General features: G+C 33.4%; 1 protein-coding gene across 1 annotated transcript; it reads right to left on the bottom strand.

Moving 5' to 3' along the window:
• Nucleotides 1–3,577: 3,577 nt before the first annotated feature.
• On the bottom strand, nt 3,578–12,658 carry LOC139504853 (uncharacterized). Its single transcript, XM_071294770.1, has 3 exons — nt 12,542–12,658; nt 10,402–10,464; nt 3,578–7,796 (listed from the first exon to the last, which is right to left on the bottom strand). The coding sequence occupies exons 2-3, from the start codon at nt 10,424–10,426 to the stop codon at nt 4,948–4,950; spliced, it is 2,874 nt and encodes a 957-aa protein (XP_071150871.1). The 5' UTR covers nt 10,427–10,464; nt 12,542–12,658; the 3' UTR covers nt 3,578–4,947.
• Between the last annotated feature and the right edge of the window lie 3,820 nt (nt 12,659–16,478).

Raw genomic sequence — 16,478 nt, 5'->3', positions numbered from 1 at the left:
CGGTTTTTAGACATATCTGCTGTAACTGTGGGCAGCCTGGGACTTTTATACCGGCTTATATTAAAGTACTGTACTGCAGCAGTCCAAGCAGTAGACAGGACAGTTTAGAATTCAGGTGATGTAGAAGAGTTGTCGCATCCATTTGATAGAAAAATGTTGTGGTTTTTTTTGTATTCGTACGTCAAAGCCATGAAGACTTGGATGATACATGTTTGCCCCATTTATATCCTAAGTTTATTTTTCCTAGTCTGAAATGATTTGCATACTCTTAGTGTGGGGTTATTATCAAATCAAGTATGATTGATAATTTATCGCCACTGCAACTCTTGTAGATTTCTTTTGAAAAAACGAAAAATTATAAATATCCTTAATTATATTGGCAGGAATAGAGACCGTGAAGATTATACATTTTTACCTTAAAGTTGACAACATCTATGTACGTTTCGATAGTAAAGTGTATCGTCTGATTGTAGATATTCTTATGGGTACAAATTGAGAATTTCACATTACAAAAAAAAAATAACTATTTTTTTCAAGTAGTCCGCACTGAACCATGAAAATGAGGTCAAGGACATTGGAATGGACATGCGACTGACGAAAACTTGGTAACATGAGGCATCTATATACAAAGTATGAAGCATCCAGACCTTCCACCTTCTAAAATATAAAGCTTTTAAGAATTTAATTATTTAATTAAGGCCGCCGCCGCCGGAACACTATCCTTTTGTCGAGCTTTCTGCAACAAAAGTTGCAGGCTCGATAAAAACTATATGTACTTTGATCTTGGTCTATATGGGGAGTCTTGCTTTTCCCTTCTAGGTGAAATTCGACAACTATAGACTACACCACGTTTGGTGAAGGATGTAGGTTAGGTTCAAAATATAGCTTTACGATCCCCCCCCCCCCCCCCCCCCTAATTTCCGTATGTTGATAGTTGCTAACTTGAACGTTGACCTGCTAAATCATTAATTGCATTGTCAGACAAATTCCGGTCAAAGTTACAAAAATGGTTCATAAGACAAATCTTTGAAGCGAAAATGGTTTAAAATTCCAAATTCTATATAACATAAGGGAATAGGGTCCCTTGTGGAACTGAATTGTTTGCAGGAACACCGAAAATAGTGTTAGCAGATGTTTGCCGCTAGCTGCAAACTTCTGGCAAAAATGGCAGCCTTTTGCTGCAGGCTTGCGGCAAGTTTGCAGAAACATAAATATTTGCCGTAAGATTGCCAGAAAGTTTAATATGATAAAGAATGTTTGCCGCAAGATTGCAGAAAACTTTGACCATTTTATATGTTTGCAAGAACATTGCAAGAATTATACAATATTGACCTGGCATGCCTAGTTGGCACTTCCTGGAAGCAAAAAATTTGAAATTGTGGCGAGGTCATGTTGGCTGTGTTTAGAAAATGCATTTCACATATAATTAAGAGATCAATCTTGCAGCAAATGTTTGCCACAGGGCTTATTTTTCGGTAAGGGGTATGATTGCCAATCAGAAAAACTATCCACCAGAGTCCAATCATTAGCGTGAATTTAAGCAATTATATGTCGCATCAAAGACATATATTACTCTGGTCTAGTACAGACTACCACAATGTGCAAAACCCCTCAATAGCTGTTGCAAACCTTAACATTTCGACACATCAAAATATATTGGGCATTAGCAAACTGGGTTTGATAAAGATATTGCCGCTTATGGCTTTAATAACTGTCCAGAAACACAAAATGTTTTATGTCTATACAATCATGTTACATAATAAGCAGAGTTCGACTCTTTTACAAATCTTGCTAGCAGGGTTCATTTGACCTTAACCCGATTTTGTAGGATCATTGATAATGGATAATGTTAAGGTTTATGTGATATTTATATTAGAACCTTCGTCATGTTCATATTCAATAATGATAAGTAAAACAGCCGATACATTTCAGCATGTATAGTCTTGACAGCAGAACTGTATGTAAGCTAACTAGACATCATTGAGATGGATAACGTGTAGTAAAAACAAATGTATTTTTGCCATAGGACATGATGTTGTCAACTGAAACCAGTTTTTGGCCTTGACCTTGACCTAGGATAGTGTACACTATACATTATGACACTCTCTGGTGTTGGTTAATATTCATGTCAAGTTTAAACTTTCTGAAATTATAAGTTCTCAAGATATAGAGGTGACACGATCTTTTCCAAAGGATATAGGGGTTATCAACTGAAACCAAAGTTTTTGACATTGACCTTTGACCTAGGAAGTTGTCCATACATTATGACACACCATCTGGTGTTTGTTAATATACACGTCTAGTATTAAATTTGAAATTGCAATGGTACTCAAGATATAGAGCGGACACTGTTTTTACCATAAGACATGGAGTTGTCAACAGAAACCAGTTTTTGACCTTGACCTTTGACCTATGAATGTACATATATTTTGACATACTCTCTGGTGTTGGTTAATGTACATGTCAAGTATTAAATTTGAAATTATAATGGTACTCGCTCTATATCTTGAGCAGACACGATCTTTACCATAGGACATAGGTCTGTCAACTGAAAACAAAGTTTTAGACCTTGAACTTTGACCTTGGAAGTTGTACATACATTTTGACTTACCCTCTGGTGTTGGTTAATTTACATAGCAAGTATTATCTTTCAAATCATAAGGGGTCTCAAGATATACAGCGAACTCGATCTTTACCATAGGACATAGGGTTATCAACTGAAACCAAAGTTTTTTACCTTGACTTTTGACCTGGGAAGTTGTACGTACATTTTGACACATCCTCTGGTGTTGGTTAATGTACATGTCAAGTATAAACTTCGAAATCATAACTGTTCTCAGGATATAAAGCGGACATGATCTTAACCATAGAAGATTAGGTTGTCAACATAAACTAGATTTGTTGACCTTGACCTTTAACCTAGAAAGTTTTACAATCATTATAACACACCCTTTGGTGTTGGTTATTAGACATGTCAAATAAAAAATATGAAATTTTAACGGTTCTCTAGGTTTCAAATAAAAGGTTATAGGTGTTTCTGAATTTTATATAGATTAGATTGTTGGTTTTCCTGTTTGAATGGTTTTACACTAGTAATTTTTTGGGACCTTTATAGCTGGCTGTTTAGTGTGAGACAAGGCTCCATGTTGACGGCTTTACGTAAACCTTTAATAGTATACTTTTACAGTTTGAGAGTTGTCTCATTGACACTCATACCACATCTTCTTATGTCTATTTGTTTCCAAGAAGTACAGGATTGTCTAATCCACACAAAATGGCGTAAATCATCTAGTTATCTCTAGACAAAGAATTTTTTACCAAGACTATTAAAAGATTTTTCATCAACTTTTGTATTGTTCATGAAGAATTTGCGTCATAAGGAAATCGTATCCTGATTGCACCATTATATTTCCGTGTACAGTGAACTGTCAAATCTGGGTTAAAACCCTAATTTTACACAGATTTAAAATGTTTGAATTATAATAAACATGTGTACTATTATTAAAATGTCAAGTTTATTTGAAAGCTTCACTGTAAATTAAAGCTCATGCTGTCCTTTCATGAAAACAAAATCAAATCTTGCATTGAATTTTTATTTCAAACAATGATAAATAACAAAAAAAGAAAACCTCTATGTACAATTTTCTGGATAAATGAAGGTGAAGTTTTTTTTATGTCAACAAACTACCCCATGTCAAATGTATAGCTTATTATGTTCACAACAGAAATGTATAACAACCATTCCATGTGCATACAAGATATTTGTATATTATTAAAAAATTTTCAAATAAAATCAAAACTTATAACTCATAATGATCCTATTTCAATAACCTTGGTAGAAACTAAAACAATTTTTATATGTCTTTGGTAATAAAGCTATTTTTAATGAAATTGTTAACCAATTAAGGTTTCTTTCTTGTGTAAACTTTTGAAATATCATTTACAATTGTGTAAACTTTTGAAATATCAGCTACAATTGTGGGTTAAGTCCTCTCAGTAACAAGGTAGTAAAACCACTTTGCAAATCATTTATCATTCTGGACCGTTTGCAGAACACTGTTTGTGTATTCCTTGTACAATCATTAATTTAAGAGGAAGTAACCCACTATAACTGTATTGAAATTTTGAAAAAATCTTTTTTGCCATTTTAGCTTTATATATAAAAAAAAAAATATTTACCATTTTACTTAAGCATTAAATTTTTCAAAAGTCTTCAACTTTATATATATTCTACCTGTTTGTCAAAGTTCAATGTCAAAATAATAAACTAAATTTTTAAAGGAAAACAAACTGTACAATTAGAACCAAATCAAAACGGAAAAACATGTATGTTTTAGATAACTGAAGCACTAACTGTACTTATAACAGAAAGCTACATAATTTCTTGAACATTATTTAGGTATTGACTACATTTACAAAAAATTAAGAGTTTTCACTCAGACACTCAGACACTAGCTGTAACCTGATTCTCAATTTTCTAGCAAAATTTCTAAACTAAATGTACATTAACAATAATATTATTTTTACAAAATAGCACAAACATAAAAATGAACACTATTTTTCTCATAACTAATCTTGTAGATGATCCACATCATTGCAACAAAACTCCAGCTTGGAAATAAAATAATTTGATGTAAATTCACACTACTTGAGTCAATATTTACAATTTTTAAACCAAATCCTAGCACTATATCAATTATTCATGAATCAACATACTCTTACAGTAATGAATATATATAATATATATATAGAAGTAAGCAAATTGATATACAAAACATTTTTTTGTAGTAGCAAATAATGGTAAATAACAAAAAAATCTATAGAACACAAATCAAAAAATTCTAAGAAAATATAACAAAATATCCACTTTCCAAAAACAAATGTACATTTAAAGCAGCTCCTATTCAATTGTTTTCTCTGAGTCTCTATACAGATACGTAACATTTATTAATGTAACACAATAAGAGGTATATTTTCTGCAATTTGATATCTAAAATACTCAGTGAAGAAACGACCAATGTGCCTCCTTGGACCACTACCAGACAACCCAATAGCCAATGCCCAAAGGTTAACTATTCCAAGGTCATCCCTGTTTATATAATCTTTCAGCTTGAAGTCTCCTGAACTTTCATCATCAAATTTCACCTCTTTTGTCCATTCCGGGACATCATCTGTGGCCAACTTTAAATTCCAGTCATCTTTTACTTTATTACAAGTATACATTCCTTCATATGATTCTATTTTTTCTGTGTGATACGAATCAGGCTGAAGAACGAATTTTCCACAACTCTTATATCCACAATATTCACATATGGAATTTGATATACCATATGCACACTTGTTACAGTTTGAACAATGCCAAGATCTCCAATCCTGGCACTGCTTGCATACCTTACAATGCCATGTGCAGTCACATTGTTCTGGTGCAGACCTGCAAAAGGAATAAAACAGAGTCCTATAGCTTTTCTCCTTCTTTTCTGCATTTAGGTATTCAGCAACTGTTATATCATCAAAGTTGTATCTTTCTGGATATTTCAACATTAAGCTCTCCATTTCATGGCCATATTCTCCAGCTTCTAATTTATTTGTTAAGTGTTTCTCCAATTTGCTGACATCTTCACATTCAAAATTGACATAATCCTTTAAACATGGGTCAAGATCTAGCTCATCAAGACAATTGTTAATCTTCTTATTTCGTGGCTTTTTTTGTTTCATCTCCACCTTCTGTTTCATTTTTTCACCCTGATCCTCAGTAATAACCTCATACTTAATCAACATGTCCAATAAATTGTTCCTGTGCGTTATATTGACATCCATATTTTGATGCTCAGCCTCCTCCTCTCTGTTTGTACTGGAATTCTCTGAGTCATCATTTTCATTTATTTTCTTGATTAGATCCACCATAGTAATTTTTTCTTTGGGTTCAGTACAGATTTTTTGTTCTGGCCTACATGCAATTATCTGTGCCATGATGTCTGACATCTCTGAAACTTCTCCTCCAAAAATGAGCATATACTTTCTTGAACAGTCTGAAAACGAGTGACCTTCAAAAGGTAAAAATGGTTGCCTTTCACTCCAATCATTTCGATCCCTGCAACTGACACTGATAAATCTCTGATAAAATTTTGCAGGCGGAGTCAATTTTGAATATATCAGAAACTCACTGTCATTTGGCTGAACTACAAAGATTTCTTCTAAACTTTTTAATGGAAGATCCATTCTTAATATTCTGCAGCATTCAAATTTCTCCAATTCCTTAGAAATGTTTCTACGGACAACTGGCGCTGAAATTCCTTTAAATATCTCTCTTCTAATATCATCTGGATAGGATGGTACATAATCATACATCAATAGTGATAATGTTTTACTGACAGGATTGACAAGAACCTGTATCTGACCACACCAAGATGGTATAATATCTGTTTTTCCATCCGACAGCAAATAAATTATATTATGTGGGAAGCTATATCCAAGAATCTTATTTACTTTTTCATCCTCTGTAAGTTCGTCGAACTCCTCTTCATTTCCATAATAATCCCAGTCAGAATCATTGTGCTCCTCCTGGCTTTCGTCTTTACTTTCCTCATTCTGATCATGTTCTGCATCTGGATCATCTGGTGTCTTTTTAGCTTGATCATTAGAACTGGTGGCCTTTTGACTGGCATTATCTTCCTTGGAACTACTATTACTTTTGGAACTGGTTTCTTTTTTACCAGTATTTGATGCTTTGGATGTAGCTTTTTCTTTAGAACTGATGTCCTTTAGATCATCATTTTCAGAATGGAAACCAGCATTCGTTTTAGAACCATTAACCTTCTTTTCTTGATTCTGAGAACTGGTGGCCTTTTGACAGGCATTATCTCCCTTTGAATCAGTATTATCTTTGGAACTGGTTTCTTTTTTACTTGTATTTGATGCTTGGGAGGTAGCGTTTTCTTTAGAACTGGTATCCTTTTGATCATCATTTTCAACATGGGAACCACCATCCATTTTAGAACCCTTGACCTTCTTTTCTTGATCCTTAGAACTGGTGGCCTTTTGACTGGTATTGTCTTCCTTGGAAGCAGTAATACCTTTGGAACTGGTTTCTTTTTTACTTGTATTTGATGCATTAGAACTGGTGTCCTTTGGATCGTCCATTTTAGTACCATTGACCTTCTTATCAAGGATTTGTTCAGCCTTCTTTGTTTGTTCACTAAGAGCTTTATCTTGTTTTGGTAGTTCAACTGGTTCTTTTTCAAGTTTTTTCTTTATCTTCAGTAATAATTTTTCTGCCATTTGTTTGGATGACTCCGAAGGAAAATCTAAAGAATTCATACAAGTTGGAGTAACAGACCCATCTTTACACTTTTTAAGGAGCTCTTTCATGCTGTGAACAGCTCTTTTGAAATCGTTCTCCATATTATCTGGCCTTGGCAAGGAAAAACAAAAAGTATCAAAGGTGGGTCCAAACTCACAAGCATTCATGATTTTCTTGATGAATTTAAACTTGTCATAAAGTCCGGGACTAGCAAAAAGGTCTGTGTAAATATCATTTAAACATTTTTTATCTTTCAATAACCTAGAATAAAGATACCAGAATAATCTGTCCAGTTTAATTTGACTTGTGCGTTCATCTTCCTCAATGTCTTCCTCCTCTGATGAATCATCGTCACTCAAGCTGGGAAAGTCTGACCATGGACTGCTAGAGTCGGAATCTAGCAACTTATCATTTTTACTACGTTTAGGACTTTTGGAGTCACTTGACCCTTCAGCTGTATCCATAGGTGTTTCAGAACCTGCACTGTTGTTTGATCCTAAAAAAGTCAAAATTCAAGATTGATGAATAATATTTGTAATTTTGATGTAAAACTGTGTGGAGTTTATTTTTTTTGTAAAAAAGCTTTATTTTCTGTTCAGTTGTAGCCTTGTTTATCCTTTGTTGAGAAAAAAAACTAATTGCATATATACATTTTGTATTATAATTTTTATATTTGGTCAAATTGAACAGAAGGGTTGCACCTTCTGTTCAATTTGACCATTGATTAAAAATATAAGTTTCTATAAATTACTGACAAAGATAACATGCAAATTTGGTTTATCTATTTTCAAATTTAAAACAAGCAACAATAAACAATCCTCTTCTGTGATAACCTACATGTATATAATCACCAATTACTAGGTATGATTTATCTGACTTTTAAAATTGGTAGTACAACAGATTTACAAGTGGAGCAGAAACTAGTATCCTACATTGTAAATAGAGCACCTGAGTTCATATCTAATTTAATACAAGGTATATGTTGCTTTATTTTTATAAATGATACCTTATCGTTTGCTTATCACTTAAAACACTACTGTGGGAACCATTTTTCATGGATATTTAATTATTTTGTTTTAGCAAGGTCTGTGTACATTCCTTTAGAAAAATTGTAAGTCGGGAACATCTAAAAGTGACCTTCATGATGCTTTATCAAAGGCATAATTTAAAATTGGTACTTAAAAGAACTGTTTTCATATTTGGTCTCTGGTGGAGAAGTTGTCTCATTTGCAATCATACCACATCTTTTCATTTTTTTTTTTATTATTCAGTAATTTGTAATTCAGTAGCTATCATTGGTTTTTGTCAGCCATATTGATTTTTTCATGAATCAGGCCACTTTTTTCTCTTGGCTGAATGTTTTTTCATATTAGAATGCAAAGAGAAGATATAGGAAGATGTGGTGTGAGTGCCAATGAGACAATCATCCATCCAAATAACAATTTAAAAAAGTAAACCATTGTAGGTCAATGTACGACCTTCAACACGGAACCTTGGCTCACACCAAACAACAAGCTATAAAGGGCCCCAAAATTACTAGTGTAAAACCATTCAAATGGGAAAACCAATGGTCTAATCTATATAAAACTAGAGGATCTAAAGAGCCTGTGTCGCTCACCTTGGTCTATGTGATACTTAACAAAGGACACAGATGGATTCGTAACAAAATTGTGTTTTTGTGATGGTGATATGTTTGTAAATCTTACTTTACTGAACATTCTTGCTGCTTGCAATTAATGAACTTGGCCCAGTAGTTACAGTAGATAATGTTAGTGAAAATTTACAAATTTTAAATTGTTAAAAATGGACTATAAAGGGCAATAACTCCTTAGGGGTCAATTGACCTTTTTGGTCATGGTGACTTATTTAGGTCTTACTTTGCTGTACATTATATTACTGTTTATAGTTTATCTCTATCTATAATAATATTCAAGATAATAACCAAAAACAGCGAAATTTCCTTAATATTACCATTTCAGGGGCAGCAACCCAACAATAGGTTGTCCGATTCATCTGAAAATTTCAGGGTAGATAGATCTTGACCTGATAAACCATTTAACCTCATGTCAGATTTGCTCTAAATGCTTTGGTTTTTGAGTTATAAGCCAAAAACTGATTTTACCCCTGTTCTATTTTTAGCCATGGTGGCCATCTTGTTGGTTGGCCGGGTCACCGGACACAATTTTTAAACTAGATACCCCAATGATGATTGTGGCCAAGTTTGGAATAATTTTGCCCAGTAGTTTCAGAGGAGAATATTTTTGTAAAACATAACTAAGATTTACGGAAAATGGTTAAAAATTGACTATAAAGGGCAATAACTCCTAAAGGGGTCAACTGACCATTTCGGTCATGTTGACTTATTTGTAAATCTTACTTTGCTGAACATTTTTGCTGTTTACAGTTTTTCTCTATCTATAATAATATTCATGATAATAACCAAAAACAGCAAAATTTCCTTAAAATTACCAATTCAGGGGCAGCAACCTAACAACGGGTTGTCCGATTCATCTGAAAATTTCAGGGCAGATAGATCTTGACCTGATAAACCATTTAACCTCATTCAGATTTGCTCTAAATGCTTTGGTTTTTGAGTTATAAGCTAAAAACTGCATTTTACCCTATGTTCTATTTTTAGCCATGGTGGCCATCTTGGTTGGTTGACCGGGTCACTGGACACAATTTTTAAACTAGATACCCTAATAATGATTTTGGTCATGTTTGGTTAAATTTGGCCTAGTAGTTTCAGAGGAAAAGATTTTTGTAAAAGTTCACAGACGACGGACGACGGACGCCAAGTGATGAGAAAAGCTCACTTGGCCAGGTGAGCTAAAAACGAGAAACAAGAAACATGTATAAATTACATAAACAAACGAAATCTACTGTTCATCAGATTCCTGAGACTTAGGACAGGTGCAAACATTTGCAGGCCTTTTATAGGGGACTATACATTGTACAGTATTTATTTTTGTTGAAGGTTGTAAGGTTACTTGTAGTTCCTTACATCAACTGGGAGTGATAGTTGTGGCAAACTAATAAGTCTTGTTCTTCTTGGGCTTATAAATTTTTATTTCTTTCTTTATTTTTCTTCAATTTATTACCTTTTTCTTCTAAACTTGGATCCATTTCAGTGTTGTTGATAAAGAGCTTTTCTGTTCTCTAGACTGAAAATAGAAAAATATAAGTAATCACTAATCAATACCTTACTGCTGTTGTTTTTTTCTATGGTCGGGTTGTTGTCTCTTTGGCACATTCCCCTTTTCCATTCAGGGGCGTAGCTAGAAAGAAACGATGTGGAAGCAACTACCACTGAGCGTAGCGAGGCGAAAAAATTTTGGGACCCTATTATGCAGAATTTTTTTTTTCGGTTTTCGGTCATAGGACGGTTAAAAGAGGAGCTATATGTAGATAAAAATTTATGAATGTAAAACTATTAATAAATCTTCTGAATATAGTAATACATAAACAACAAATATTTGTGATACAGAATTTACTCAAAATTGTCCAAAATCTGATATTCGGGTCTGGGCAGAAACAAACTTCTCTATTACTTTGTCAACATTCACACTGAAATGCCGATGAACATGCAGTAATCATGGTAATGCTATGTAACTTTCGTTGTTCATTGTTGATCGTACATTTGTACATTTGATCTCAGGGCCATCCTGGCATGGTAAGCACTCGCGAGGTGTTATAAACCAGCGTACGTGTTCGGCATCGAGCGACCTTCCAATTGAATTCGTCAAAATTACATGCTAGGTCAGTTTCGTATGTTTCAGACAATATTGAGATTTGTTCGTTTGTGATATTTCCTACAACACGATGAAGCCGTGAGATACAGCACAAAGAAGCGATTTTCTGATAACTTGACGCGAGATACAAGTAACCTTCCGATTTTGTCATAATCTAAAAAAAATAAAAATATTTTGAAACCAAAAGTCGTTATCTAATGATATTTCATCAATTAAAAAAAGTGACAACATAGGTGTTTCCTTTAACATTCAATTTATAAATTTTTATTTTGCCATTTCTTTTTTTGCATGCCGAATCAATTAATGTGCACGCAACTTCGGAGCTACGATATTTTTCTGAATGAACAGCTTCATCAACACTTGTAACTAGGTTGTCAAACCTATATCCGGGATAGACGGAAAAGACACCACCAGTCCTCCGAATCCGATTGACCAACTCATCTCTCTCTCTCTTCTGCTTTTTTTTTTTTTTTTTTTTTGTGTGAAAACGACGTGGATGCACGTGCTGTCGTGCCTCCGGGTAGCTACGCCCCTGCCATTCTCAATTTTACTTACATATACAAATATAAATGTAGGTCACTAGGACTAGGAAAAAAGTAATTAATTTATTATGATCGGCATCAGCATGTGCTTCTCCAGTTTCACTGACCTTGATGAGGTCAGAGAGAGTCTACATAATTTTGTTGACATTAATGCAACTCAGATCCTTGTGGCTATGCTCGTTCATACATTTGGCAGTCGAGTTGCTTTAAAAAAATATCCCGGGAACCCTGCATCTTGCCTACTATTGATGCTATTAGAGTAAAAATGTAATGTAGTCCTCCTGGAGAAAGATTCACATTTATGTTGTTTGTCTGGCTTAGTTTAATTACAAATGTAGGGCTAATAACTATTCTAAGGGAGATAAGTTTAAAATATAATATCAAAATGGGTTTTTTTTCCATACAGTTTCTACTGTCATGACTTTTATATATTGATATGTCATTGTAAACTAATGTAATCATTGCCTTATGGGCTCTCAATTGGTTTATTTAAAAACAAATGTATTGAATTGTATCAATTTTATTTGGACATTAAAGACAAAATTACATAGATAATTGAAAAAAAATTATTCAATTGACAATTGGATTGCCATTGACCTATATTATAAGCACACCAAAGATTTGTATAGTTAGTATACAAATCCTTGAGCACACTAATCAGGTAAATGTATAACTTGGTAGATTTATGATTTATATGGGAGAATTTATTCAGTTTTCTCTTAGTTTAAAACTTTTGAGTAGTAAACTTGACAAGTGCAAATAATTAAAGCACCTAGATAACATGTCATGTATATATAAATGTCCCTCATTTTACACATTTTGTCTTTTTGAGTTTCATAAAATTTAAATCTTTAAAATGTTTATCATTTTCCCTGTTCATAGTTATTTTTACTAATTTTGAACAAACATGATTGTGTTTAATCTGTGACAGTGACTTGATTTCATACCTGCACCTCTCTAAACGAACTGGTTTAGTTCACTTTCTACTCAGTAACTCACAAATGAGATATATTTCCCGCCATCTGTCAATACTTCAATACTAATTACAGGTCAATATCCGAGAAAGTTGACTAAAATCCGGTTTAGATTTCGAACTATTGAAGTGTTTTTAATCGAATTAAAATTCCCAGGTTATTAAAGCTGACTGTTAACAATTGATTATTTCAAGGAAGTTAGAATTCTTTCTGAAATCAAGAAAGGCGGAGCATTTGGTGTAACAGATGCGTTAGTTTTTGGTGAAAAAGCATTCATTCCAACGGCCATGTCGTTCAAGTTAGTAAAGACTGAAAATGGGGTGGCAAACTTCTGAAAATATATTTTTTAGTCCTCCGACCCCTGATAATACAACCACATATACACAAATTCCAAACTTTGCTTTATGCTAAAGTGTACTTATTTATTTTATGCCGTGAGTGAACCGTGATTTTAGATTTCGCTTAGGGAGCTACCATTTGATTTTTATGGGGGGGGCTAGGTTGAAATTTGAAAAAATAGGCAGGACAGGAGTTTTGAGTAATAAAAAAAAAAGGCAGGATGAGACACTTGCAAAAAAAAAAGTCAGGACGACAATTTAGGTAAAAAAAAGTCAGGATAAACTAAAAAAAAAAGGCAGGACCGAACAGAGTGAAAAATAAAAAGGCAGGACAGAGATTACAGCTAAAAAAAAATGCAGGACAACATTTTTCATCATAGCCCCCCCCCCCCCACATAAAAATCAAATGGTAGCTCCCTTACCTTATGCCGAGAAACATATAAACATATACATGTGTATACATGATATGTCTCTGCCTTATGTGTGATTATTTTGTATGCATATATATTTGCACAGAGAAAATCTTGAGGTATTTTTTTAGTTAAGCTCTAAATAAAAACAAATATTTAAAATTGAGAATGGAAATGGGGAATGTGTCAAAGAGACAACAACCCGACCAAATAAAAATCAACAGCAGAAGGTCGCCAACAGGTCTTCAATGAAGCGAGAAATTCCCGCACCCGGAGGCGTCCTTCAGCTGGCCCCTAAACAAATATATACTAGTCCAGTGATAATGAACGCCATACTAATTTCCAAATTGTACACAAGAAACTAAAATTAAAATAATACAAGACTAACAAAGGCCAGAGGCTCCTGACTTGGGACAGGGGCAAAAATGCGGCGGGGTTAAACATGTTTGTGAGATCTCAACCCTCCCCCTATACCTCTAACCAATGTAGAAAAGTAAACGCATAACAATACGCACATTAAAATTCAGTTCAAGAGAAGTCCGAGTCTGATGTCAGAAGATGTAACCAAAGAAAATAAACAAAATGACAATAATACATAAATAACAACAGACTACTAGCAGTTAACTGACATGCCAGCTCCAGACTTCAATTAAACCGACTGAAAGATTATGATTTCATCATATGAACATCAGGCACAATCCTTCCCGTTAGGGGTTTAGTATCATACCATCATAACATATATGAGAAGAACATAACCCGTGTCATGCCAACAACTGTTTTTAGAATAAATGTGTTTAGTTCCGATGCAAAGACCTTATCAGTGACTCAATATTAACGCCAAAATATGCAATCTTTAATGACTTGACAACAGTATCGTAATTATATCCCTTCTTAATAAGTCTATTCAAAGGTTTTGTAAGTTTCTGAGGTGAATACTGACACCTGTTTGCTTTATAAAGAATATTTCCATAAAAATTGGATGTGAAATACCTGAACGTATAAGAAGTCTGCATGTTTTGCTATATTTACGAATGATGTCTTTATACCGATGATAAAATTTAGTAAATGTTTTGACTAGTTTGTGATATCGAAAACCCTGGTGTAATAATTTTCAGTAATACACAAATTTCTCTCGTTAAAATCTAAAACATTGTTACATACACGAGCGAATCGTACAAGTTGAGATATATAAACACCGTAAGATGGTGACAAGGGAACGCCACCATCTAAAAACGGATAATTAACGATAGGAAATGAAAAATCATCCCTTTTATCATAAATTTTAGTATTCAGCTTTCCATTAGTGATATAGATATCAAGATCGAGAAAAGGGCAGTGGTCATTGTTAGTGTTAGCTTTATTTAAAGTAAGTTCAACAGGATAAATTTCATTAATATACATACTGAAGTCGTCATTATTGAGAGCCAAAATATCATCCAAATATCTAAAAGTATTATTAAATTTGTTTATCAGATGTTGTTTCGATGGGTCTTTGCTTATTTTTGTCATAAATTGTAACTCATAACAATACAAAAACAGGTCCGCAATAAGTGGTGCACAGTTAGTCCCCATTGGAATTCCGATAATCTGACGATATACGGAATCCCCAAAGCGAACAAAAATGTTATCTAGTAAAAATTCAAGGGCATATATAGTATCAAAGCATGTCCAATTAACATAGTTTTTTATTTATTGCTACTAAAAAATGACCTAAAAGAGTTTGAACATATATATTCACATTCTGATTTTTTGAATGCCCATTTAATTAGGTGTGTGAATTTTTTCTTAATGAGAATGTGAGGCAATGTGGTATACAGGGTAGAAAAATCAAAACTTTGAACAGATTCAAAATCACCAATATAAGCATGCAATTTATCAAGTACTTCCAACGAGTTCTTGACACTCCAAAAGTAATTTATTCCACTATTTTCGAAGGCCTTATTTGAACAATTTATTATCAGGTTTTTAATTGTACCAAGTGTGCTGGTAAGAAGAATAGACAATTTAGTAGTTGAACAATGGCTTGAAGACGAAATAAATCTATATTTATAAGGGGTTTTGTGTAGCTTCGGAAGCCAATACATAGTTGGGACTCTCATTGTATTTGGCTCTGCTTGTAAAGCGGTGGCTAAAAGTTTATGTTTGTTACAGATTTCGTTTTCTGAACATGGAGTCAGTTGGAATGTTGGTGAATTGGTGATTTCCTTTTTCAGAACCTCAATGTAAAATTTACGTCAAACAATAATAATATTATTAGCAGCTTTATCGGCCGGGACAAAAACAAATTCCTTGGCTAGTTTTTTTAGTTTATGTTTGATACGAGAAATAGGTTTATTGTGGTTATTGTTAATAGTAAAATGTTCTTTAAAATGTTGAATACGTATATCAACTATCTTCATTACTGAATTAAAAAAAGAGTCCAAAGATTTTTTGTCAGCTTTTTCTCGTTTTATCTATTTCATACAGTAAGTATGGAGTGAGTCGTGGATGATATTACGACACTCATTCCAATTAATAATAGACGGGGGACGATATTTAGGTCCTTTACTGAGGAATGATTTTAACTCTCGGTCTTGAACGATGTTAAGATCTCCTGTTATAACATGGGAAATGGGTCCATAGATATATTCGGAATTACTGCAACTACATGAAGTAGGTGTATTTTCACTGATATTAACATCTTTACACAATTGACTATAATTAAACACAAATTTCCGGGTAGATTTCTTGTAAATATAACAAATAAGAGGTAGCTCAGTATTGTCAAAATATCCAGGAATTTGTTCTTTAACAGAATGGTCGTTAAATATACCGGCAATATTTACAAAATCAAAGCCTTTATTGACATACTTAATTTTAATAAAATGTTTTTTTATGATCTTCAGGGCGATCAATTTTGGGAAATAATTTAGAATAACAATATGCCATAATAATTTGAACAATTTCATACTTAGGACTGCTATATGAAATTGTGTTGCAATCCTCCGAAATTTTATTTAACTTATTAACCGGTAACGAACAGAGTTTTGTTAAGAGATAATGTCTGCCGTTGTTTTTGAAATAGAAATTAGGTCCGAAATATTGGTATGATTGGCCCGAAATTTTCTTTGATTGCGATTTGTTCTACGACCGTGTGAACGTTTTTTACGAACAGTTTTAGAA

Source organism: Mytilus edulis, unplaced genomic scaffold (genome assembly GCF_963676685.1).
Source record: "Mytilus edulis unplaced genomic scaffold, xbMytEdul2.2 SCAFFOLD_714, whole genome shotgun sequence".
Classification (NCBI taxonomy): domain Eukaryota; kingdom Metazoa; phylum Mollusca; class Bivalvia; order Mytilida; family Mytilidae; genus Mytilus; species Mytilus edulis.
Note: the sequence above shows the minus strand (reverse complement) of the source record. Positions and strands in the feature narration are given on the sequence as shown.

Excerpts from the sequence above, each read along its gene's own strand:
- LOC139504853 (XM_071294770.1), bottom strand. The coding sequence starts at position 10,426 with ATGGATCCAAGTTTAGAAGAAAAAG. Across the intron at positions 7,797-10,401 it reads TCCAAGTTTAGAAGAAAAAG|GATCAAACAACAGTGCAGGT; the intron begins GTAATAAATTGA and ends TGACTTTTTTAG.